We start from the raw sequence: 26,871 nt of genomic DNA, 5'->3' as shown, positions 1-26,871 counted from the left end.
TTGTCGTGGAGGAGCGACCAGGAACCTTGCTCTCAATATTCAGGTCGAATTCGAAGAATTCTCGCCCACAAACGATTGAGGACTCCGAGATAATCAGAATTCACTGTTTGACCTTCTAGCAGACATTCCTTATGAATGATTCCTTTGGAATCGAAGAAAAGGGTTAGCAGTGTCTTTACTCGACTTTTTTGCATGAGCACTTTCTTTGGTTTCGACTTCTTTGGGCTCAACCACTCTGCACTCAGCCGCTTTGTGAGAGGCTCATATTGAAAACACCATATCTCGTCACCAGTAACAATCGATTTAGTAAATTTTGTATAACTTTGGGCCGACCGTAACATGTCTTTGCAGTGTTCCACTCTGACATGTTTTTCATCGCCTGACAGCGCGTACGGTACAAACCGCGCACAGACCTTCCGTTTGCCCAAATCCTCGGTCAAAATTTGATGCACAGTACTTTTTGGTATTCCCAAAAGCTCCTCGATGAGTCTTGCAGAAACACATCTGTCTGATGCAAGGATTTCGGTCACTTTTTTCACATTTTCTTCAGTGCGACTTGTTCTCGGCTTTGATGCACGTGGAGCGTCTTCAATGTCCTCCCTGCCGTCACGAAATACAGCATACCATCGAAAAATGTTCGAGCGACTCAAACAATCACTACCTTACACACTTTTCATCATTTCGTACGCTTCTTCGGCTATTTTGTTTAACTTCAAACAAAATTTGATGTTGGCTCTCTGTTCAACCGCCATTTTCCGACGAGCGTCTGTTACATTCAAGGTCAGAACAAATGATGCAGCGATGCTTGTGCTTTGAAATTATAGACAGCTACAGCTGAAACTTCAAGAATCTTAACGCCACAACTCGCCAACAGATGGCATTGCAGGGCAAAATTTAAAAAAATTAGTCCTAACGGATCCTGGACACACCGTGTAGAGTACTTAAAATAAATGTTTTCAGGTGTTCAATCTTTCTGTAATATCCCTGTAAAATCATGTTAATGGTTCTGTACAGAATAGACCATAACAGGACAGAGCAATACGGAAGGAACAGGTAGTTCTCGTATTAGGGGGAGGGGCGTTCCCCATTCAAATTATGCCTGGGGGTCTCCTATATTGTTTTTCGCGTCTGTCTTAAGGAGACTGATGACATGAGCCTTAAATCGGTCACAGATGCTTCCATTTTTCCAATCGTCCCATTCGACGCTGTACGATCTATTCAGTTGACAAAGTGTTAAATAAAACAAGAAAAATACAGAATAACTAGATTTGTATATGTAAATTTAAAAAGTTTACATATTGCTCCTTACTGTAGTGAGTAGATTGTAAATTAACAGAGAAATAAAAAAAATAAAAATTTAAAATATCGTTTTTCTCATCTTACGAAATAAAGTAAATATTTTCAATCCGTCTTACTAACGCGAGGACCAAAATTCGATCCCAGGGCAGGTCGTGTGGGATTTGTGGTGGATAAAATGGAACGGGGTCGGGTTTTCTTCCAGTACTTCGCTTTCCCTTCCCATTTCTCATTCCACCAATTGCTTCATGTTCATTAATATTAACCTGTTACCCATGATATAATCTAGATTTTCAGAGCGTCGTTAAAGAACTAATTTAAAACGAACTTAAACACGTTCCAGTCGTTCATGTGTATCTTGTTTGTTTATCGTAACACGGTAACCAAGCAGTGCAGTGGCAATAAACTGAAGACAATGTGGTGCAAAGTCAGCTGGTCACTTCTATTCCCTGTACAGAGACATTGTTCCAGAATCTGTCAATGGCGTTCACCATTCCTCTCCAACAGAAGGTAAGTGATGTCTGCTATATTTAAAATCTTAACAAATTTCGCTTCTTGTGTTCTGTTTGCGTTGGAGAAAACTGCATAATGAGGAGCCTCATAATTTGTGCTCTTCTCCAAGTATAATTAGAGTGATCAAGTCAAGGAGGATGAGGTGGGCAGGGCATGTAGCACGAATAGGGGAGAAGAGTAATGCATATAGGATATTGGAGAGAAAGCCAGATGGAAAGAGACCACTGGGAAGACCAAGACGTAGGTGGGTGGACAATATTAAAATGGATCTTAGAGGTATAGGATGGGATGGGATGGATTGGATTGATCTGGCTCAGGATAGGGACCAGTGGAAGGCTCTTGTGATCACGGTAATGAAACTTCGGGTTCCATAAAATGCTGGGAAATTCTTGAGTAGCTGCAGATTTGGCTTCTCCTCAAGAAGTGATCAGCTCCATAAGTGAGCAAGTAAGTAAGTGTTCTTTTTGCATTTTATTTATATGTTTTTGTTTATGCATCTTTCATAATGTATTGAAGTTTAAGTGTATTCTTTAGAATGTTTTTATCCAATTGTCTCTTTTCTGCTCAGTTTGCTTATGTCATAAGGAAGAATGTGTTACGGAATCATGTTGGCATGTCCGTCCGTGTGTTTTCCTGTCCCCTCATAACATTTAGGCCAACTTCTGTGGTTGAAGAAATGTTTAATGTAGATCTCAGAAATTGTGTGCGGCAAAACAGATTATTGAAAACTTTTTATGACGTAAAATAGCAATACTCGTACACTGATCGCGCGAAATTTATATTTCGCTTTCAGTCTGATGGCCATAAATAATGAAGAGTTGAAGCTACGCTTATCAAAATGGGAGTATGTTTAATTTTTTATAATCAGGGTTATTTGTAAGTAATTACTTTGGGCTCACAATTAGTTATTTTGTTCGGGAGTTAGTCCCTTTCTTTGTTAAAAGAGGGCGTCGTGGGCCAAGCTTGAAGCCAGATCCAAGTTAACTGTGTACACGGAACCAGGTTCTTTGGAAAACCTAAAAACTGACTTGTGCAGAAGTCTTGATTTTAGCAGAGTCTTTCTGGACCCACACTACATCAAATTTTGTTTGGCAGATATGTACGTTGCAGGTCGCTGAGTTCACCCCTAAAATCCTAGCCACTTGATTTTTTCTAATTAGTGGAGGCAAACTAAGAAACCTCCAAGCTGCCCAGTCCAGCCAATCAAAATCTGAAGTGGAACGTCTTTCGCCAGAATTTTTTTTAAACCATGGCAGATGCCTATCTTCACAGATGCTGGCTGGAACCGGGGACACTCGCTCGGCGTATCTCTGACCATTTGTTTGCTTTTCTCAAACCATTGTAACCACTAGGCCTCGGTAAACAGGGTCGAATCCAAGTAATAACCTTATTTTTGCTATTTTTTTATGGGGTGAGACTGAGTCCACTTGGTACGGCGGTCACTGTTTGGCCTCTTTTACCAGCCCCAGATGATGATGATGATGATGATGATGATGATGATTGTGGCGCAAATGGTGGAATGCGAATTTGCAAGGGAAACCGAAGTACTCTGAGAAAATCGGCCCAAATGCCACTTTTTCCACCACAAGTCCCATATGACCTGACCCGGGCTCGAACCCGGGCTGCCTCCTTGGGAATCCGGCGACTAACTGCCTGAGCTATGGCACGGCCAAGTTACATAACCTTAAGCTGGTTGCTGCTGTGCATCTGTAACACTGATAGTGTAGTTAGTAACAAATGCTTTGAGAACTGTCGATCGGTGTCGTTTGTGTGTGGATGGTTCTGCACCCGGGTGCGCTCCGGGTCGCCCAAGTCGCGGTCAGGCAACACGGCCCGAGAGGAGTACGGTTTCTCTCCCTGAGACGGGCAACTACAAGGACAGCTAAAATATATCGATCTAAAAACTGCGCGAACAATGTTTAATAAATTCACTATTGCAGAAATGACGGCAAGACAGTGCGAAACTTGGTGTAAACGAAATGTTATAACCGTCCTCTTCTTTGAACTTACATGCCGAGTAACAGCAATAGGCAACCGGTAACTGCACTTTTGAAGTTATTCCACCATTGAAATAAAAACACGTTCTTTTGTTTGACAGATTGTTTAATTGGCGGATGCATTACAAGTTTCAGCGCAAGCAATGCGTAACAAATTTTTAATAATTTCCAACATCAGTTTTAGGGTTAATTTAGATAAGTAACATAGAAAAATTGTCCGACTGGGACGAGTTGAAAGTATGAAGTGAAGACAAGTAGCTTGCGGGAGGGTTGTTTAATCCTCCAGAAGGATCCGAATTAAAGATTTCCCTCTACCAGACAAGAATTCATCTTGGCTGATTTTAACTCGCGAAAGTCATAATGCAATCAGCATAAGCCAATCACATATTGACTCTTGAGTAGAAAGCAATTCCCAGAGACAGAACTCGGACCCCACACATGGAAGCAGATATCTCCTAATACCAGAGGGTTTAGCTGTACCCTTCCGAAGATAAATTGTTACAGTTATACGTGTCAAAAAAGGACCACGAATTCACGTCTCCAGAAAATTATTGATTTGCCCCCCGCGGTGACACTGTCCCACTTCTGGTTACTCCAAACGAATGTGAGACAAGGCAGTTGTCTTCCGTCCGGATGCAAAGAACATGTAACTCGCCAATAAATCAATCACATCTTAAGAAATGATTAAAGGGAGCAGTAAATGTTCACGGAGAATAATGTACGGGATTTTAAACGTCAAAATATATGCCAGTGAACATTACTGACAGAAATGGATAACTGATCTGAATAATTAATTATTAATTTATTGTCGAGACTAATCTCAGTATGAAGAGAAGTATTCCAAGGAAAACAGGCGATGTAAACTCTTTTCAGATGTTCTTGTTTCATTAACATTAAATAAGTTGAAGTGAACCAAAATTAGACATATACTTCCTGCATTTTAAATTAATGTAGACAGGCTTATTGTGCTTGAACGAGCAATCATTTGAAAGAGACATCTATTTCTTGTAAAAATAGTATTTATAACTAAGAGGAAGCTCACAAACAGCGACCGCTCGTAATTGGAGCTAGTGTCACTGAAATTATTGGTTGTTTCTTCGGCTACTGTATAACGCTCTTGAGGTTATAGCTTAGAGTGAAATATGGTGCATACTAATATTGTCAGAGGAGAGTGAGATGGATGTGGGGGAAAGCGGTTGTGGTTTATTAAAGAAACTGTCCTGGGATTTGTTAAAGTAGAAAAAGGAAAAGAAAAAGGCCTTACTCGGGATAACTGTTCACCCGCCAGGATTTCAACCAGGAATCTCAAAAATGAAAACTATTTTCCATTACTGTAATACCATCACGTTTCTTGTTTGAACTGACACAATGCAATTCTTCGCCACCATTTTTATGGGGCAGTTGCTTCTGGCTCATAATTATGAGCGGTCACAGGCAGCACAGAAATTGTAAGGACGGCGATTTATTCCGAAATTATCCATATCTTCGTCTCATTTTGTTACGAAGTTGAGCCGTCTCTTGTTATTTACATTTTATGTAGCGCAGTCCTGTGAGATCGGCTTCTGAGTCTGAGTCATGTCTTCTATTGACGTCCTCCCAAAGAGGCTCAAACCCGAAAGTCTATCCCTTATGCACTGGCTGAGGAGATTTAAGAACATAAATCTTATTATCATTGTTACGACCTGTCTATACTCATTCTTCATAGACACTGTTTTGTAATTTCACGGTTTATTTAGCAGCGCTGACAATAGGTTTGAATGTAGAGCGCCGAGGTCGTAGGATGAGGGAACAGACGTGGTACATAGCAGCTATGAGATATTTCAATTTACCATCCTGAGAGTCATACAGAGGGGCTGATGAAAACCAGGAAAATCCTCAGTCAGGATAATTGCTACATCTCGAATACAAGCCAGAAACGGTATCCGCTAAGCCAGCTTTCTCGGTTTCATAGATATCACTTGGCCAAATATATATTTCTGTCACAAGGGTGTTAAAAATAATGCATCTAGGATTTCATGTAGGATGAAAGGATATTTTGTACCAAATTTGTACACATACTGCTGATAGAAATATTTATAATGTCCGCGGGAGGCAGAATACGCATCTGCAAGCATAACTGAATCGTCACACCAAGTTATAGCTGCCGGATTTTTTATTTTAAAGTTCTATATCAAAATTTGTTTGGGAGAAGGGAAGTAACTCTCTAGTGACAGAACCCCAGTGGTAACCATCGCTAACGTAGAGCTCAAATTAACTGGTTTCATCCATCTAATGAACAATTGTAGATTCCCAATACAGATCACGACTTTCATCAAACAGGAGAAACAGTGCTTGGACACACACATTTAATGGTCTCAGTTCTTGGTGACAGGAAACTCCTGCCAAATCTAAAGAGGTGAAGTCACAAAAAGGGTCTTGCAGCTCCTTACCTCGGATTGTCACAGGTCCTACTCCTGAAAGTAACGCCAAAGCCGCACGTTCTGGAGCACGAAGTCCAGCCCGACCATTCTGACCAGCCTCCGTCCCTGGGATTATGCGTCACAGGGTCGAAACCAAACCTGGATAGAAAAATATCGTAACATGATGCTGGCTGTCATATACACATCTTAAAGTCAGTTTCTACCTCTTTCATTTCCTGAACTACTAGCGCACTTTGATAAGGACTAAAAGCAACGATTGGCAAGTTGTGTTCAACGTATTGGAAGTACCGTAAAGGTTCGGCCACACAGATCGCTATGCTATGTTCGCTACGTATGCTACGTACGCTGTGCACACTCTGCGACGCAGCTAACATAGCGTACGTAGCGCTCTGTGTGGCCGAACATTAACACGTTCGAAATGGGACTGCGAATTGAACTACTGAAGTTACAGAAAGTTTGAGTGGTTCAGTATGTATTATTGCTCTATTTATGTTAAATTGTGTTACTTGTGGAATTTGATTCCTTCCCATAAGACTAAATCTACCACTTAATATTCACGATAACATTAGAGAGGTCTGCTCCGGAATGTCGTTGCGATTAACTTGGAGTCTTTCCTGTACTTGAGAACTTGTATTATCCCGCTAAAGGAAACACTGGAATACTAATGCCACATTGTTCATGTCGGTTCGACAATAATATTATTGGGTAATATGCAGAAGAAGAGACCCTTTGGAAAGCGTCCATTTTTAAGACCGAAACTGAGATGAGAGGATAATATTAAAATGAGTATTAGGGAAATTGGTGGCGGCTGTGTGTTTGATTGCGTCTTCTCGGGATATGTGTCGACAGGCTTGTGTATTAGCAGTGCTGAAACTTCCAACTGTATTAATCTGTTAACTTGTGCCTGTGTCAGGGGTCGTAAACCTGTGGTACCTCGATTGCCTAAAATAAAATAAGTTTCCCCCTCCCCCTACAATCTGCCGGCCTGTAGAAAGTGCGGTTCTGCACACTGAAGTAGCACCCTGTCAGCCTGTTCGGTGGCAGCAGGAACTTCAGCTACCTTTTGCACGTCTCTATATCTACAAAAAAAAAACTCCGTGGCTTTAGTCGAAAAGAGAACTATGCCGACCGAGCGACCGCCGCTTGTCGGCTAAGTTTTTTTTTAATTCGGTTAGTGGGTGGTGGAGTCCAACCGGGTCCATTTGGCACCTCGGCCACTGATTGGCCTATTGTACCTGCCCCGGGTGATTATGATGGAGAATTTGGTGGAATGAAGATTGGCAGGGGAAACCGAAGTACTCGGAGAAAACCCACCCCAGCGCTACTTTGTCCACCACAAACCCCACTTGAGCAGACCCGGGATCGAACCCGGGCCGCCGCGGTGGGAAGCCAGCGACTAACCGCTTGAGCTATGGCGCGGCCCTTTCAGCGAAGTTATTGCCAACTTTAGCGGACAGAGGGTGTTACGTGGTCAGCGCAACGAATCCCCACGGCGGTTAATTTCGGTTTTCCAGACCGGTCTCTACACCTACAGTATCGCGAAATGTTTCTCCGGCCTGGTGTTACATTTTCCGAAACCATTTTTGTTAATTCTTATTGACTTACCTACTTACCCAAACTGTGTGTAGATACATGTCTGTTTAAACGCTTCTTGAAACTGTAGCAACGCCCCATAAAGATCTGCTAGGTTGAGATCCCATGGCCTGTGCCATATACGAGTGTTCGGAAGTGCATTCTTAGTCATGTTTCAGTTTCAAGCTGATGTTAAATGGAAAACTGTTAGAAACCAGTTACTGGCTGGCATATCTCGCGTAATATGAACATGGCATGACGTTGTACCTGCGGCCATCTACTTGTACGCAGTATCCGCCCACACACCAGTGGTTCACTCCGCACTCGGTCCCTTCCAGTGGTGGGCCCTTCTTTGTCTTGCACACTAGGGGCGCCGAGACATGGCCACACCACAGGTGCGAGCATGGATCGGGAAGGTTCAGCGTCCGACACAGTGAATACCTGTAATAACAAATGGGTAGGTGGAGTGGAACTTACAGATTGGTCTCATTTCAATTTACCGTGACTAGGAAACATGCCCACCTTAGCCATAAGTACCAGGTTACCTAAGTGGTAATGTCTGACTTGTAGCCTACTCGGGAAGTATCCGTTTCTATTCTCTGTCGGGACAATGACTGGCGTAAAATTTTCTGTAATTTATTTTTTTCGTCTCTTTCTTCTTTCTTGTTTGAGTTCATAACTTCCTTGGATTTACTCAGTTGTGCCCAATTGACCGAGCTGAGCCCAACTGAGTACGCATTACCTGAAGACGGAGACAGAACCCAGTCTCCTAGAAGGTGTGTTTTGAAACACAGTATAAACAGGACCGTGTTCTAGATAAAAGCAGGGCGATGGATAATGTCCATAAAATATTATTTGTACTAACATACCATCGTCGCAAACATTCACAACTTATTCCTTGGATTTCCCTATCGAATTTTCAAGTTTTTCTTTTATATACACGTATTTACCTTCACTCGCTTGATATGTTTATTGTAACCACTTTACTTGTCGATCTTCCACATATCAAATTCTTATTTATCGGTTAGCTTTAAATGTGTGCAAGAACCTTGGTTTGCTTCAAAACAGATAGACGTTCTTCTGTCTTCTTTACCTTTGGCCTCCATCTCTTCACTTTCAGCTCTAGTAAATCATTATCTACATCTTACAGCATCTGGAACAGTATGAGGCTTTCGACTTTTCTTCTGCATTCTGGCTCATTTTGGTATCCATTAAGTTCCATATTTTGGTTATTTGTTTTCAGGATGTAAATGTAGACCTAGCAGTTTTTTAGAATTCGAGCAAGATACGAAGGCGTATGCAGTGAGACTGATATTACATGGCTATTCAGTGGCTATCGATGATATATTTCAGAGTATTTATGTAGGCCTACCTGCCGTGAACACAACACGAGTAACAGTTCTGACACTGGGCACCAACCTAACCTTGCTCGAGCTTTTTGCACAATACTTAACACCGCCTTACCCAACGTACAGGTTCTGTAGACAGATCTCAGACATATATAATCACGGACGAATTTCGTAACAACACTGGAAGTCATTCCATCCTTTGCGATCTGTATTGTGGCATGTAGACCCGCTGCTAGGCAACGACCGTCAAATAAACAACTATACAACAGCCGTTGCTAGGTAACGGCTCTGCTAACAAACAACAATTCCGCGGCAATAAGATGATACAACAACAACGGAAAGCGGTTTTCTGCATGGTCCGTGCCAACATGTTATAAGCAGGACAAGTTAAAAGCTAGAATTTGATTTGTGTGAATTGGTTGGTGGGTTAGTGAGAGGGAAATGCTGGGGTTTAGGCGTTGTGAGCTGTTGCCGTTGAAAGCTGGTAGCTGAGTTCAGGAAATAGTTCGGAAACACAGAGGAAGGGGAACTTCCGTCGTTGGAAGCCGTTACCAGAAAACTGGTGAAGACACAGCCGACTGAAAAGATTTAAGTGTGTGTTCTAGCGAGCTGTAAAGTGTGTGATTTAGTGAAACGGTTACAATTACTTGTAGTCACGGATCTGTAAGAGTACAATAAATCCGATTACCGATCCAAACCCCGTCTATAGTCACTAAAAGTTACGTGACGGTATAGACTCAATCAATGTGTGTACATAAAGATGGGCGCCATATTTTCCCTTGTAGTGGTGATAATATAGATACCACAAAGAAAAAAAACACTAACTTTAATTGACGCAAGTAAAGAGTTTGGTGTAGAAGTAAACACTGAGAAAACTAAGTATATGTTGCTGTCTCGTGACCAAAATGCAGGGCAAAATCATGACATAAAGACAGGAAACAGATGTTTTGAAAATGTGGCACAGTTCAGATATTTGAGAACAACGATAATAAATCAAAACCTGATTGAGGAGGAAACTAAGTGGAGATTGAACTCGGGTAATGCTTGCTACCCTTCTGTCCAGAACCTTTTTTGTCTTTTCGTCTGCTGTCCAAAAACATAAAAATTAGAATATACAAAACTATAATTTTGCCTGTGGTTCTGTATGGGTGTGAAACTTAGTCTCTGACATTAAGGGAGGAACATAGACTGAGGGTGTTTGAGAACAGGGTATTGAGGAGAATATTTGGACCGAAGAGATATGAAGTGACAGGAGGTTGGAGAAAACTTCATAATGAGGAGCTTCATAAGTTGTACTCTTTTCCAAGTATAATTAGAATGATCAAGTCAAGAAGAATGAGATGAGCAGGGCATGTAGCACGAATGTGGAGACGAGGAATGCATATAGGATATTGGTGGGAAAGCCAGAAGGAAATAGACCACTGGGAAGACGAAGGCGTAGGTGGATACAAAATATTAAAATGGATCTTAGAGAGGGAGGATGGGATGGTATGGATTTGATTGAGCTCAGGATAGGGACCAGTGGAGGGCTCTTGTGAACACGGTAATAAACCTTCGGGTTCCATAAAATGCTGGGAAATTCTTGAGTAGCTGCAGATTTGGCTTCTCCTCAAGAAGGGCTCAGCTCCTTAAGTAAGTAATTATTTTTTTTATTGCTAGTGGGGTAAGACTAAGTCCCTTGTACTGCCACTTCTGGCCTATTGTACCAGCCCCAGATGATAGGTGAGGGTGATTGCGGAGCAATTGGTGGAATGAAGACTGGCAGGGGAAACCGAAGTACTTGGAGAAAACCTGCCCCAGCTCCAATTTGTCCACCACAAATCCCACTTGACCAGACCCGGGGTCAATCCCGCGCCACTGCGGTGGGAAACCAGCGACTAACCGCTTGAGCTACGGCGCGGCGAAGTAATTAAGTAATTACCGAATTTCAATTGGTATTATCCTACATCTTGAAGGTTACATACCAAAAACTTACCCATCCCCAAATTCCATGCGGCACTGTTCGTCCATCGAAAAAGTTGCCTGCAGCGTCGATTTAAGATGCGTTGCATTTCCTGTCTTGGGCTGGTTCCTAAGACATGGCCACTGCCTGCCAACATAGCAGAAATCAGAAAAAAGGTCAAATCGGTGATATACTGAGGGGAATGGCACCGCTGAAGGCCCATGGTAGGACAGAGTTGTGGATCTGTCATGCCTAAGTACGAGTCTTCTTTTTCCCCTTGGCACTACAGCCCCAGTGGGCCTAGGCCTACCTCCATGAACTTCTCCGTTCACTTCGGTTTTTCTAGATCTTACACATTCGGTAGGACTCCTTGGCGGGTGATCAGCTCGTCGCAAGGCCTCTACCTGTACACAAACACAGAAAAACGCACACACACAAACTAAACATCCATGCTCTGAGTGGGATTCGAACCCACGATCCCGGTTTCCAAGCGAGCGAAGACAGTACATGCCTTAGACCGCTCGGCTACCGTGACCGGCTTAGTACGAATCTACTGATACTGAAATGTAGCTCCCGCGATAATTTCATATGCTCTGCTTATTCAAATGCAGCACAAACGTCGCGTCTGAAGTGAAAATACAAAAGGGTTCCATTTTACAAATCCTACCTCGCCAGACATAATAAACAAACACGTTAGCGTACTAACTGACTGTGAAATTATGCACAGTAATATTTTTGGTATAGGGCACACGGTAGCGTAGCTGGTTGAGGCACTATGCTACAAGCCGGAAGGTTGCAGGTTCGATTCCCGGTGAGGTCATTAGATGTTTCAAATTACCCAATCCTTCCAGCCGCACTAAGGCCCTGGGTAGACTGAGCCTCTAACAGAAATGAGTAAAGCTGACAACCTCACCGCCATCTGTGAACCGACTGTCTAGATAAATTTGCGAGTGTCGAAGTCTCACAACCCTATGGTTCTCCACAGACAGTTAAAGGTAAAATGTAAAGTTGTCTCTGTGCCCAACGAATTTAAGCACTACGCCATGAAGGCGTATGTGGGAGTGGGTGTATAAATCCACATTTTCTTGATTTCGGCACTAGTCGGAGGAGAGTGGTTTAGCTTCACGCCCCGGCCTCTTTACCCCCGAGGAAAGAGCCCCTGGTACCCACTGGATAGCAGGTTGGGTGGACTCCAAGGCCGGTGGGGATGATTTGGAGAAGAGAAAATTCTCTACCCTACCGGGACTCGAACTTCGACCCCTCAGTCATCCAGCCCGTAGCCAGTCGCCATACCGACTACGCTATTGGGTCCTGTCCTCTTAAATGATAGTTTTATTTTTCTTCATATATTATACTGATTACTTTTTAAATTTATATACATCACTAAACTGTAACTCGTAACATTGCATGCGTGTAATTTTCTCTGAAGAAAATGGAGAACATCTGCCCTTCATTTTCTCAGAGTTGTACTTTCGCATACGGTATCTCTGCTTCTTTACGATCACAGCACTGCCTACCGACCAATTACATGATGATCATGTTGATGATGACGACGACAACTTTGAACATCAGGGTCTGAGAGTTGAATTTATTCCGACACATTACTTTCGGAGCAACTTACGCAGCTTTGGTGTGGAACTCTTTCTTGGAGCAAATGGACCAGCTGAAGCGATGGAACGTGGCCGACACCATGGGCGCCATGACACTTCCGTCTAGTGCATCTTGAATGCAGTCGTTGCCAGCTGCCTGGTCGCCGTCGTGTGTCAAACCCAATCTGGAGTTCACACGCAAATACAAGGAAAAAGTAAGAAGCTGGAAATGGTCTTCTCATGATAACCCTCTGGATAATGGTGGATTGGATGAGTAGTTCGAGTGGAGAAAGAAGAAATGAAAGCACGACCTCTTATTGAAATGGTGCTTAGGGTTGTGAGTTGTGGTGGTTTTATTCCTCTATTTGTTACGTTTCTTATTCATTGACGCTCTCATTATCGAAGCTATACATGTATCATGTACTACTGAAACTGTAGTATTGTGAAGTGGACTGAGGTGACGTAGGAGCTTTTCTTTGATACTAGAGGTAGAGAAACTTTGGGTCCTGGGTCCGAAGGTGGACCCATAGCTTGAGTCTGCGATTGTGAAGGACGCCTCTACGTATTCGTATGCTTGGAGGATTGTAAAATAAATCCCTAGGATTACTGTGAAGAATAGCCCTTGTATTCTTTGTGCGTAGTTGTTTTCTAGAAACCCGCGGTGAGCCCATGTAACTGTTACTCCTGATGCGTGAAGGTTTGCTGTGTTTAGTAGAGGGATTTGTAATGGGCTGAATGGTAAGACTCCAGTAGGCGGCCAAGTTGATCCTAGTTCGATGGTGGGCGACAGTCTTCTGTGGAAAAATGCCCAGAAGGATGAGATGAAGAAAAATATGTCTGAGATGATATATTGGATTATGCCTCATCGTAACCCTTTGGTTACTTTCTTGGTGTGTAGGCCTTGGTATGTTCCCTCTTGTACGATGTCTCGCCATCATTGAATTATGGTTAAGATTATGATTAGCCCCCCTATTGTTAGTAGTTCCTGGTTGTATTGATGGAATCATTTGATTATGCCCGATATTGTTACTAGGGCTCCAATAGCTGAAACTGTAGTGTTGTGAAGTGGACTGAGGTGACGTAGGAGCTTTTCTTTGATGCTAGAGGTAAAGAAGCTTTGGGTCCTGTTATCAGAGGGAAATTTAAAACATCGGTCAGTTAGTTAACTTCTTCCCTAAGCGTTCTATCTAAGAAGTACGAAACCTCACTTACACGTGAGCCACCTCGTGAGCAATGATGAAAGCGCTGGTCAGTCCCTCGTCTCTGTTGAGGGTGCAGCTTCTTGTCGGGTCACATGCTCCCGACACTGGGGCGTATCCCGAGGGTCCCCCTATATCAGCGCGTGTCAGCCACACGGCTACATCGTGCTGTCCCCCGAGCTGCTCGTTCCAACGGTTCACATTCTCGAGCGAACGCTTCGAGTTTCCGTCAACCACCTGGAAGAAGGAGCACAGTGTTGCGCACATGATACGGGATGTGTGAGCTTGCGGTCATGTTCGCTCTCCCATTATTTTTTATTGCTAGTGGGGTGGGACTAAGTCCCTTGTACTGCTGCCACTTCTGGTGTATTGTACCAGCCCCAGATGAAAGATGAGAAATTGGTGGAATGAAGATTGGCAGGGGAAACCGAAGTATTCGGAGAAAACCTGCCCCAGCGCCACTTTGTCCACCACAAATCTTACTTGACCAGACCCGGAATCGAATCCGGACCGCCGCATTGGGAAACCAGCGATTAACCGCTTGAGCTATGCCGCGGCCTTCGCTCTCCTATGCTCTTGCAGGTCTGTTTGCTCGCCTATGGTTCCTCCTACTCTGTGTGATGCCTTCAGTGAAGTTGCACTGATAAGACAGTCTCCAGTTATGGAGAACAGCTGCGAACAGAATTATTCAGCGACCTTAATAGCTTTATTCACTGCTTTGATTAAAAAATGCCACCAATAAGATGTCTATGAATTAAGATAAAGCACTAAAGGAAGCGGCCTTGGCCAATGTTACATTACTGGCCCAGTATTTACTTGGAAAGGCTGAGTGAAACTAAGAGAACTCTCAGTCAGACTGGTCATATTCTAGCCAAGAATCGAAAAGGAAATGTTCGGAAGAAAAGCAGCTGCGAATGAAGTGATAAAATATCTGTAAGGAGTTTACATGTTGAACATTTGGCAAAGGGCTTACAACACTCTTACATACTGCTACATTAAGAAATGCTGGAAGTAGACTGATATTTGAGGGTGGGGGGAGTATCGATTAGCGGGAGGATGCCTCCAGATATGGAGAGTAGCTACGAACACAGAGTCACAAACAGCAGACAAGTTATTGTCCTCGGAAATGGGGCAGGGCGTGGGAGCGACAACAATGCTAAAAAAAAAATGTTCTCTTATAGGAACGACTCTCTGAATCAGATAGATTTTATGGCAGGGCCTAGGAGACACTTTGAGAAAAATATTCCGGACGTGGATAAAATATACTAAGGAGTTTAAATATATGTACAAGATAGAAAACAAAAGTAGTGTAACTCCAGCGCTCTTTACTTATCAGTATTTGTTCAAAAACATGCCCTGCCGAATATAATATTATCGCCTGAGTTACAAAACTGTTTCAACCCATATACTGACGAAGAATCCTGTACGTACATAATTATAAACGCAATATAATGCATTTATTATGTTCTCTGTTCATTTAATGGTAGATTGTATGCATATATAAACCGAATTCGGAAAAAGAACAACAAAATTATAATTTACGTGCAAATATCCATTTGGAGAAATTTTCTCGTCTTCAACAGAATAATTATTTTTTCGACTGCATGAAGGTCCAATATATAATATAATCCATGCATGAAGAGGTAGCAAGCAACAGCAGAATATCTTGGGCCCACCCAGCCTCATATGTAATGGGTACCGGGCACCCTTTCCCTGAGAGCAAGGCAGGGAATAGGTTAACCTGCGAGTCTCCCATACATGTTCATTGTCTGATACTTACATTCGAACATAGTTAAATATAAGACAAGTTATTGACAACGGAATAGAAGTAGTAGAAATGGTAGTATTATTGATAGTAGTAGTGGTAGTAGCAACGTCACCAGCAGTTGTAGTAGCATTAGAATAATTTAGAGCACTGCGGCCTCATGTGGACCTCTGAATTAGTTTCTGATGATGTGGGTGTTGGATGAGTATGGAAAGTGTTTGAATGATCACTTAACTGGGAAAACTGATGTACTACGAGAAAATCCTACACCCAGTTCCATTTTGCCGACCACAAATTCTTCATGGATTATTCTGATTGAATCTATGTCTCTTCGTATACAATCCGGCGGCTAATCGCCCAAGTGTGGTACGCTTTGTAGCATACTTGAAATTCTAATACCCTAACTGAGAAAAAACATCCTAAAATTCAAGGATTATTCCCAACTCCATAAAATCCATTAACATTTCAAATAGAAATTCTTAATAACACAACCTCAATAACTTGAAAGATTCTCAAAAGACAGCTGCATATACTAAGACGTTAATCTTTCCAAAATGATAAATTGTATTGCATTGCAAAAGCGGTGCTGCTATCTAGAGGAAACGTTCTCTGCAAAGGTTTTCTGTAAAAATAAACTTCGAGAATAATAACTAAGCTCTCTTTCTATTCTGACAATAAAGCATCATAATGGTCATTTTTAGTTCACCCATAAAGCAGAAATACTTGTCTTTCAGTCACAACTTCCTCGACTCTAGCGGCAGGTGAGTGAGTGATTTGGCCTTTAGATATGAACTCACCACTAGCATACAATTTACATATCAATAGCTTTCATTTGGATATTACTATCATACATTCCAGTTTTCCCGTGTACAGTTCTAATCTTCCCGTCTATTGATACAAAATGCACATTATTCTGAATGATTTAAAATGCAATAAATGGACGGGATCTTTGAAGAAAACAGATCCCATCTCTGACAACAGCTTCCACAGATAACCCGCTCAGTTATTCGCTCTAGGCTTGCATTAAATCACGAATTCTCAGAATATGCATGTAATCAATGGAAATTAGTTCCGATAAAATTCGAGACTACAATGACAGCTGAATTACAGACATCTCTCATTGCCATCTGGCGGTCCTATGGGTAACAAAGACTTCTATGTCACAACAGAGCAGGGACAGAATGGCAAGCCTTAGGCTTATATCCCACGGGAGTAACCACTGGCCAGTTAATTCTTGGCGAGAATGAGTTAATGAATTTAAACACATGATTATGGAGTGCATGTACCTGGCCGTCTTGCTCTTCTTCGAAAAAAATCATCCGAACTATAACCAGTCTCAGGTTTGAGTCCAAGGATGGGTCTTTGTAGATGGCGCTGACCTGCAAACACAACAAAAATGGCAACTTATATTTATTCTTAGAATACATAAATACCGTGTCACCACACCAGTTGCACAACATCAGTGAGATGTCAGATGAAATTATTCTTATAAGTACTAAGTTACTGAAGCACACAATGGACAATGAATAAACATCCACGCACTTGTATCCTCGGTACTGGACTTAGTGACTGGTCATCTTCAAACTCCTACCACTGTACCTTCAGGAAAGATAGTAAATTACTGAACGACGTTATATCAGTTGGAAGGATTGCTTTTCTCCAAGGGATTTAAGAAGACTGTGGGGAGCCTGGATAGCTCAGTCGGTATAGCGACGGTCTACGGGCTTGATGACCGGGGTTTGGGTCCCGGAAGGGGCTGCGCCAGTTGAGGAAGCTACGACTTTGAAACCCGTTACCAGGCAACGACTGGTGAAGACACAGGAGACTACGAATACTTAGCACGTGCTATAGAGAACTGCTGAGTGTGTGAATGAGCGATAGTGCTATAGTTTCTTGTAGTTATGATATGTAAGTTTTCAGTAAATCCAATTACCAATCCAAACTCCATATGTAGTCACTCACTCACATGTATGAGTGACTCTAGACGGGTTTTGGATTGATGATCGAATTTACTGGACTCTTTGATACATCGCGTGACTACATTTTACAGTTCACTATTACACAAACCCCTCGTTGGTGTCTCCACCTTATCGTGGTGAGGGTGTTTGAGTATGCCAAGGACCCTGAGAGCTATACCAGCGGTAGCGTAGCTACTGGCAGGGCCTCCCTTGCTGGACAGGTCAAAGGGTAGGCATCAGACGAAGAGAGACACCGAAAACTGATGCCGGAAGCAGCGTCATCAGCGGCGACTTGAAGCACAGAGAAAATGATGCTCGAGATGGTTCAAGTTCGTATAGCAACAGGCGTGACCAGAGTGGTTTGAACGGCTGTTGTACTGCGATGTGGAAAGCAAATGGAAAAACTACCACATTATCACTTTTCCTGGATAGTCTCTTTCCAAAAACAGAAGATCGCATTAAGTGGAGAAACTGTTTTGGAAGAGGCTGTGGACCTGTCGTCTGACAGATTACTGATGAATGAATGAATTACACAAACACACTAGTGTCCATAGTCACGTCTTCACTAGCCGCTGCTCGGTAGCAGCTTCCAACGGTGGACATTTCCCTTCCTCAAGGTTCCCGAACTATCATCGGCCCAAGCTAACATCTTCTCGCAGCAATAGCTTACAACGATTGAACCTCATCAGTTATCTCACTAACTAACTCAGTCACTCACCAACTAACTCAACTCAACTCAACTCAACTTAACTCAATCTTGAGGAGTCTTATGTTACAACCGACGGTCGGTCGGTCGGCCGGTCTGTCTTGGAATAAAGCACCCATCTGGGGCTTACGACCAGATTTTATTAATATCTGACAGTTGCGGGTTTGTTGATGTAGGGCGCTCTGTCTGACGAAAGGACTGGTCTGTCGTTTACAATTGCTGCTGGCCCTCGCCAGCGCAAACATTCTCGGCTCCGAGTCCCGTGGGACTCGCAACCATATTTTACTGTCTCAGATTCGATACTTACTTTTTGTCCCCTCTTACGACTGGCAGGGCTACGGTGGAGGTATTCGATCCCGCCTCCACACGGGATATATGACTATAGACTTGTCCTGCTTATAACATCTCGGCACGGACCGCGTAGGAAACACCATTATTTCCATTATTGTATCCAGTTGTTGCTGTGGAAACATGCTTGTTTGCGACGGCTGTCTTTGCTGGCTTCACAATTCTTGCCTTGAGCAAATATGCCACAACAGATTTGACTATTTTGCGCATGTGTCCGGATATTAGCCATTTAAGGCAGAAACATGAAGTTAGTAATAAAAAATTAAAAGCATAAATGTTTTTAATGTTAGCTTATGTGGCGGTTACGCTGATGACCCATACATGTTTATTTATTGTATTTATTTGAATATGATTCCTATACCATTTACATTACGTGTGTCACACACCGAAGCTATAGACACAAAACAGTTTCCGTACGAACATTTATTCTTGACTGAAGTTCGATTTGAGTTCCTTTCAATGTAACATTTATAAGGATTAATATAAATTAGTTTCACTACTTGAACCGAAGTGCACTGAGTGGTTTCGCAGATGAAACATGTGGATGGACAGCCGGACTGATACACAGGGCTCTCTCACACGTACTTCGTGCAAGGGACGTATGAACTGAAGACTGGAAACTCGGCTGTAAGCCCAAAAGCAGAGATTTGCTGATTTGGTTGAGTGCTCACATTAGACCCTGCCCGACGGCTCAGAAGCTTACAGGAACGTGATGTGGGTTTATTATTAGGGGCGGCAGCAAATTTTGGAAGCTACGAAATTGATAGCTCCTGGTGGTTCCAGGGACGCACAAAATTTGCGCAGTAGACGTGCACAGAGTGTGGAGCGATGGTGGTTCCTAAAGTATCTAGGAATATAGCGATAATTTAAGTTCTTTTTGACTTGGTTCATCCTGGTCCGTTAACATCGCTGAGTGGCCTGAACAACTGCACAACGACACTAAAGGGTCCTGTTCTTCAAGCAACGGAACCACGACGTGGAACACATCTTCCTTTAAGGAGAAATATGAAGACGCAAACCAAGTTGGTTCTAGATTAAAAAAACATTTTTTAAATATTACATATTAAACATACTAATTATAGATAGACTTGAAAGGATTCTGACGATGGTGTGTACTTCTTTTGGCTTATTTTGGACTTCAGCCATCGTCTGGTATGTAAAAGACAAAAGATCACGACGTTTCGGAGACTGGATCTGTCTCCGTCTTCGGGTGGGTAGGGAAGGATAAACCTACTCAGTTGGGCCCGTTAGAAAGAGCTAGTCTCAATCACTGGTCCTTCCCCACCCACCCGAAGACGGAGACAGATCCAGTCTCAGAAACGTCGTGGTCTTTTGTCTTTTACATACCAGACGATGCATGAAGTCCAAAATAAACCAAAAGTACACTTTACAAATTTTAATAATTTAGAAATATTTTAGCAAATTAGTGCACATCTTAGTAATTGTTAAAGAATATAATGCTTTATATCTATGACACTGTAATAATGGTTTCCGTATTTATTGATAATGCCCTTCTGTAAATGGTCGCTCCGACCGAAATTTGTAAAGGATGAAAGATTAAAAAACACAACTTTTATCAATCACACTGCACGGCATTAATAACTTTCATATTAAGAAGTTCTGTGCAGAGGTATGGAAAGCATAAAAAGATAAATCTCTAGGGGAGCATAAAGCGTCGAGAGTATATATACCTGACATATACGTGTGCTTATCTATATACATACCATAGCAGTCTGGAAAGTCATATATTACCGTCTACTATGATCACCAGAGGAGGTATTATTTTTCTTATATTTTGTTTTATAGACCTGTACTTGGACATCATATAGAAAATTTTCTCACCGACGAGGCTGGTGTAGCGGTAACGCTCTGGACTTGTAACCGGACCGTGCTCGGTTCGAATTCGGCCGGTACACCGGCTATCCTGAGATATTTTGTTGTTTTCTTCAGTTCCCGCTCGCAAATGCCGGGATAATGTCTCGATTGGGTCATCGCCGCTTCAGTATGCACCTATTTCAATTCATTATACGCCAGTCCCCTAAATGTAATTACACACTATGTGACCTGGCAGTGACAGCGTCGTCAAATAAATAAATAAATAAATATGGATCTACACATCCACTACCCCATACGCCTTCATGGCGTAGTGCTTAATTCGTTGAGCACAGGGACAACTTTACCTTTACCAGATTCAGATGTTTTTTGTTTTGTTTTTCTAATTCGCTTAGTCGAGGGTGGAGTCCAACTGGGTCCACTCGGCACGGCGGCCACTGAATGGCCTATTGTAGCCTGCCCCGGGTGATTACGATGATGGAGAATTTGGTGGAATGAAGATTGGCAGGGGAACCATAAGTATTCGGAAAAAACCCGCCCCAGCGCCACTTTGTCCATCACAAATCCCACTTGATCAGACCCGGGATCGAACCCGGGCCGCCGCGACGGGAAGTCAGCAACTAACCGCTGGAGCTATGGCGCGGCCAGAGTTAGACTTACTTTAGGACTGGCGGTTTACCGCCAATCAGTTCGTCTTGACGCCAAGCTCCATGAGGATCACGATCAGATTTTTTTTGCAACTGAACACTTTATGTCATAGCCCTCATGTAACTTTCTCTCTGATGACAGGATGGGTTTGTCTCTTATGAATAGGCTTCGCCTTTGTTAGGTGTACGTATCGCACATATAGCATAGGTCGACATGGTTATGGGGAATGTCTTTTCTTCCCGGGAAGCCGTCAGTCCGATAAAAGCGGTGATTCGGAATGAAAAACCTCAAATTCAAAGTCACTTTACGACTGGCGGTTTAGCGCCAGTCAGTCTGTCGTGGCGTCAGACCCTTTAAGAATCACGACCAGAGACCTTTTTTTTTTTTTTAAACTGAACCCTTGCGGTCATAGCCCTCTCTTAATGAGCAGATAGGTTTGTCACTTATGAATTTGCTTGGCCTTTCGTCAAGTGTACGTATCACACATACAGCATGTTACTGAAAATTTCTTCCTTGTGCACTATATACATCTCTCCTGTCCATGCTTCGCAAGGCATTTCATGACTATCTTCCTTTTGATGAAGAACTTCTCGCAAAACCACTGTGTATATACTGTTTCATACATGACTGACCTTGACTACGTTACCTTGAAAACGAAACCATTTGTTGCTTTATAGATCGTTGTTGCGTGTTAATTGCCGAATAACAATGAAGTCCTTCCGACCGGTGAAGTCGTTTTCGAGAAAACCGACATTTTGCGTTTCGGCCCCTAGTGCGCCTACCGTTATTCTCCTGAAGATACCGCCTATGTTGTTTTATTTGTGAAAATAGTTTCTACAAGTTACTGGGATTTAATTAAAACCTTTTGAGCCGTTTTCTGTGGAAATGTAGATTATATGTCACGCAGTTGCAGAACCCATGCGGTACTGAGTCGGTAGCTACATAGAAACACATTTTATAAACAAAGTGATTAATAAGAACTAAATTAACAAACTCCATTCAGAATGAAGACTTAATTGACTGCTGTTCGAATGTGAAATCGAAACTGATTGTTACAGTTCCGGTCTCTCCCACCTAACCTATCCCACTCTATTGAATAGTATAAATTTAACGATATGCAAGGAAAGATAGTTTATGACGTAACTCAGAGCATACCTCTAGTGTTGTGGAACGCGATGTGTTGCCTTGCATAGGGCTGACCGGGCTGACTGCCTGCCGCCTCCCGACGACAAGAAAGAAGCGTTATTTTCTGAGTAAGTTAGCTCAAGTGGAGTTTCCGACTCGTATTTGTGAGATGCCCGGCTCGAATCCCGGCTGGGAACTGACTATCCAGACTTAAGGATGCCTTGGTATTCCAGAGTTCCTCCAGTCAAATATCTGGACTGTATCTTAAATTCTGCCACGACCACTTCCTTCGGCATCCTATCCAGTTCATTATTGATCGCCATTAGATCATTCAAAATTATATAATCTGAGTTACTGGTAAAAGAGAAAGTTGTCCCAGTGCTTAATTAACTAAGCACTACGCATTGAAGGCGTATGGGGGAGTTGATGTATAAACACACATTTTCTTGACCTGTGCACTAGTTGGAGGTGAATGGACAGCTTCACGTACCGGCCGCTTTTGTTCCAGGGGAAAGAGCCCCGGTACCCATTGGATAGGAGGCTGGGTGGGCCCCAGAATCGGTCTGGACGACGTGGAGAAGAGAAAATTCTTGACCCTAATGGAACTGAAACTCCGACCCCTCGGTCGTCCATCCCGCAGCCAGCGAGTTATTGGTAGCATTATTACATAAACTACAAACAATACAGAAACATAAGTTTGTCTCTGAATTACGAATACCATAAGAGTCAAAGCATGCACTTTTCTGGAACATGCTGTATTGGCTTCCACAAGAGTGTCACGAGATTCAGCACATGCTTCAAGGAATTTCCTGAGACGTGATACGCAGTACTCAGTAGGCCGTCAGTGTTCTTGCCCTGTGCATGAGGGCACGAACAAGCTGATTGGGGCTTGCCAGTTCTCGTGGGGGCGTGTTAGTATTTCTGGAAGTTGCTCTATAGCCTTTTATTGTACTTAACACTTTTCGTGAAAGCCAGGACATGTAGGGGATCCTGAAACAACCTCGTGACGCATAAAATTTTCATGACGGCGGCCAAGATAAGGTGTTTGAAAGAAGGTGCATTGATCGCCTCTGTACTTACAGCGTTCAGGAGGCCAGACATATATTGTTAGACTGTATCGTTGTGTATGCGTTAATGTGGTGCTTACAATATTCATGAGGGCCAGGATGTACTGCTGCACTCGCTCTCGTCCGTGGAACCTGATCACTGTGTGGTCAACCGCAAGGGCGAGCTCCAGCCACCTGGGAGGCGCGTTCACGCTGAACTCCAATGGCCTGCGCTTATCTGCTGAAAGGAATATGTCTGTTGAAATGGTCATTTGAGAAACTGTCTTGATTAAATTATTTTTAAATTGAAATCAAAAGCATTTATCTCGTGTTTGTACTCAAACGTAACGTAAGGCTGACAACCTTACCGCAATCTGTGAGCCTATTGTCTAGAGAAAATGTGGCAGCCTCGACGCCTCACAGCTCTAAGGTCCTTCACGGCCCGTTACAGGGATAGCTTTACCTTTATTTATTATCCTTCTATATCCATAGAAAAGTAATGTAGCGTCCTACCTGCATCAGTTGCAAAGCGTTCGCTGGAACGCGGATGGAGGCGCCACTTGACGACCTGCCTGTGACCGTAGGCGCGTGTATTTGCGCGTGAAAATTGCTGGTCCCAAGTCAAGAACTCGGGAATGACAGTAACAAAATATGGGATCCGTTATTAAACTGTACGTACAATAAATTCCGGAAACGAAATTTGCACCTTTCTTCTTCCTCTTCTTCCAGGATAGCCAATGATCAGAACATAAACTACAGTTCTACCTCAGTGGAGCAAGGAACCAGTGTTTGGAGAATCTGGACAAAGAAATCTGAAGGAAATATTAGAAGTCAGAGAGATAAAACAGCGAAGGAACTGGAAAATTACGTATCGGGGATATTCACAATTTTTAGTAACTTGCGGTATTGTTAATGTGATTAAATTAAGTTCAGAATCATCGAATATACAACACGTTTGATACAGAGTGCACAACAACCTGATCTGAAAACCAACTGCACTTGTTTTACCAAAATGTGAATGCCACAAATGGATTATGCATTTTAGAGAGGATTTGAACTAGGTTGAACTGGCGGAGGATGGAATATTATGGCTTCATTTTGCGATGACTGTCGAACGTTTGGATTCATCGACACCAAAAACTGTCTTAAAAATGTAAATGTTTGTCTACTTAGTCAGAATGCTTCCTCTTACCTTCGGTCTCCAGGTCCTTGTCGAGAAAGTATCCCACTTCTTCTCGTTCGAGTTCTTTTCGAATGTGTTCGATTATAGCGCGGGTGTGTTCCAAGTTATCTTCAGGCTCATCTACGTGATATACATCGAGTCTTTCTTCTGTAGAAGGAATATCTTCCCTTACAGTAGTGTTGGAGAACTTCAACTCAGTCACATCATGTCTCCAGTATGATTCCCTCTTCGACCTTTTCGGACATTCAGAAATGACTGCACCCACGCCACACGGATCACTGCTAGCTAGGCCCATGATAGCCACCTGCCTTGAGTCACTTTTGGACAGCTTCCATCCATCCCCAAAGTCCTGATCATCCCCCAGCTCCAAACTTGTCTTCGCCCTATACATCAAATGAGGGTGCTGACGAGTTACCCCTCCAGATGCCACGATAGGTTGTACAAAATACGAATCGCCGTTGACCTGAATCAGTCCTGTCATATCTTCTGTACCACTTCCATCTATCTGAGAAGAGTCACACGTCGTGAGAGCGACAACAGACTTAATATCACCTCTCACAATACCAGTGCGAAGCTTGCAGCTTTCGGGATTTCTTATTGACTGCTTTTGTCCACTAGTTACCCATTCAGCTTCAAAACCATCTTGCAGTAGTAAAATGGGATTGTTTCTCACCTCTAATATCCAGTCTTTCAATGCTATAATAGTGACACCTCCTTCATAACTCCCTGGTCCAGTATTGTCAGACTCCTTAATTTTGTCATCAAAAAATGTAACTTTCGTTTTATCCTTGGGTTCATTTCTTCTCTCCTGAACAACATTAATACTGTCTAAATTTATGCTTGTATTCTGATTGTCATTTGAAGATGTTTGGTTTGCAGTGCTGTCTGTTTTACATCTTATACCACTTCCTATATTTCTGTTCACATTTTTCTCCGAAATGTCTGTTCTTTCATTATCTACTGGGGCTTCTCCATTACCTCCTTCTTCGGCAATCAGTAAATTCCCTCTGCTGTACTCACGCTCTGTAGCATATTCTCTTTGGAATTCACTTATATTGGCATGCCTCTTAGCACGTGACACTAGAGTATCCTTTCCAGGAGCAATCACCAAAGGGAAGACAATGTCATACTCCTCAAAATTATCCACAGTTTCCAAAACTTTCTTCATCAACTCTTGGATATTCCACCCTTTCACAACACAGGACTGCCACAGAATCGTTGTTAGAAACAAAAGGATTGTCAAATATTTCATTCTAGCTGCTGTCGCTTCTCAAATAAACACTGAGAACTGAGAGCTAACACTGGGTTAATTTCTCGACTGGAGTGTATCTTGTGCGTACTGCAACTGTATCTTCACCTCCTCTCTGCCTCATGTCAGCGGAATCACTGATACATACTGAACCATGTCTTTCCGCTACTGGCATAGTACAAGGTGTTCGCGATATCTCTGCCCCTCAGTTACACAGTGCACTGCAGATACAACCGGAAGACCGTGGACCACAGCCTACTTCTACTGTTGTATTAAATCTGATGTCACAGATGCACCTGTGTGAGATAGTAAGGTGTCACTGCAGGATATCCTTGGAAGTAACTATGGTCCACCTATTTAAATTTAACTGCAGTTCTTGACGCTCTTGCAGCACATTGTAGTACAATGAAATATAATCAGTAGGCAAAATCTGGCTATGAAATAACCGTATTTTAGGGCCGTCCTTAAGCATTTGATAGTTAACTAACAAATGAAGAAATTTCCTGTCGTTGTGGATATCCAAAGGTTTATCAGTGTCATCATAAAAGCCCGTCTTTGGATCCTCATCAGGCCATTAACTCTAATTTATATCTACAATTTTTTCTTTAATTAAGATCATTCAGGGAACAAGTCCTCCGGGAGGGACTTTAAGCCGTGGGTCACGTGTCGTAGCTTTACGGCACGTAAAAGAACCTCATATCTCCAAAGGAGGTCACTGAGCTAAATTTACGGACGTTTCCCGCCCAACAGCAGTCTCTAATACCTCTGGTAGATGGGGGAAGCATTATATATACCTCTCAGCTAGTAGAGCCGGTCTCGCTGGCTGGGCGGGACTGATGGTAAGCACCAGTACCGGTAGGATATAGAGACTGGTAGAAGTCATAGAGGGAAGCACACTGGACCAATACAGGTCTAAATGCATGGGGAAACCCACCCTCTCCAATAACTAACTAACTAACTAACTTAATTAAGATCCATTTTATTCATATCCATCCGTGTTACTTCAACAGCCCATTCCACTTAAGGTTTCTTCTCAATATTTGTACGTATCGCTCATTTCTCAGTGAGTACTACATATTCGGCAAATTTATCCGTTACGACTTAAATGAATTTCACCAGTAAACTCTGGCGGA

At 42.8% G+C, this 26,871-nt stretch overlaps 2 protein-coding genes across 4 annotated transcripts in view; one reads left to right on the top strand and one right to left on the bottom strand.

The window, feature by feature from the left end:
- The window catches only part of LOC111868680 (A disintegrin and metalloproteinase with thrombospondin motifs 3), a 37,363-nt gene extending 11,501 nt beyond the window's left edge, over nt 1-25,862 (bottom strand). The window contains exons 1-8 of one of the 2 annotated variants that reach the window (XM_023859564.2): nt 24,499-25,862; nt 23,408-23,547; nt 16,929-17,021; nt 13,891-14,114; nt 12,711-12,863; nt 11,123-11,236; nt 8,066-8,239; nt 6,236-6,364 (exon numbers count right to left, since the gene is read on the bottom strand). In XM_023859564.2, coding sequence (XP_023715332.1) covers nt 6,236-6,364; nt 8,066-8,239; nt 11,123-11,236; nt 12,711-12,863; nt 13,891-14,114; nt 16,929-17,021; nt 23,408-23,547; nt 24,499-25,741 — 2,270 coding nt within the window. In that variant the 5' untranslated portion in view covers nt 25,742-25,862. The remainder of the gene's footprint in view (nt 1-6,235; nt 6,365-8,065; nt 8,240-11,122; nt 11,237-12,710; nt 12,864-13,890; nt 14,115-16,928; nt 17,022-23,407; nt 23,548-24,498) is intronic. The other variant, XM_023859573.2, reaches the window with a different exon arrangement.
- LOC111868691 overlaps nt 1-26,871 on the top strand; it is a 264,586-nt gene that overhangs the window by 1,433 nt on the left and 236,282 nt on the right. For both annotated transcript variants that reach the window (XM_033753203.1, XM_023859580.2), the window contains exon 2: nt 1,586-1,806. In XM_033753203.1, coding sequence (XP_033609094.1) covers nt 1,777-1,806 — 30 coding nt within the window. In that variant the 5' untranslated portion in view covers nt 1,586-1,776. The remainder of the gene's footprint in view (nt 1-1,585; nt 1,807-26,871) is intronic.

This window comes from Cryptotermes secundus, unplaced genomic scaffold (genome assembly GCF_002891405.2).
Source record: "Cryptotermes secundus unplaced genomic scaffold, Csec_1.0 scaffold280, whole genome shotgun sequence".
Lineage (NCBI taxonomy): Eukaryota > Metazoa > Arthropoda > Insecta > Blattodea > Kalotermitidae > Cryptotermes > Cryptotermes secundus.
The sequence above is the reverse complement of the archived record's forward strand: the minus strand, read 5'-3'. Positions and strand labels throughout refer to the sequence as shown.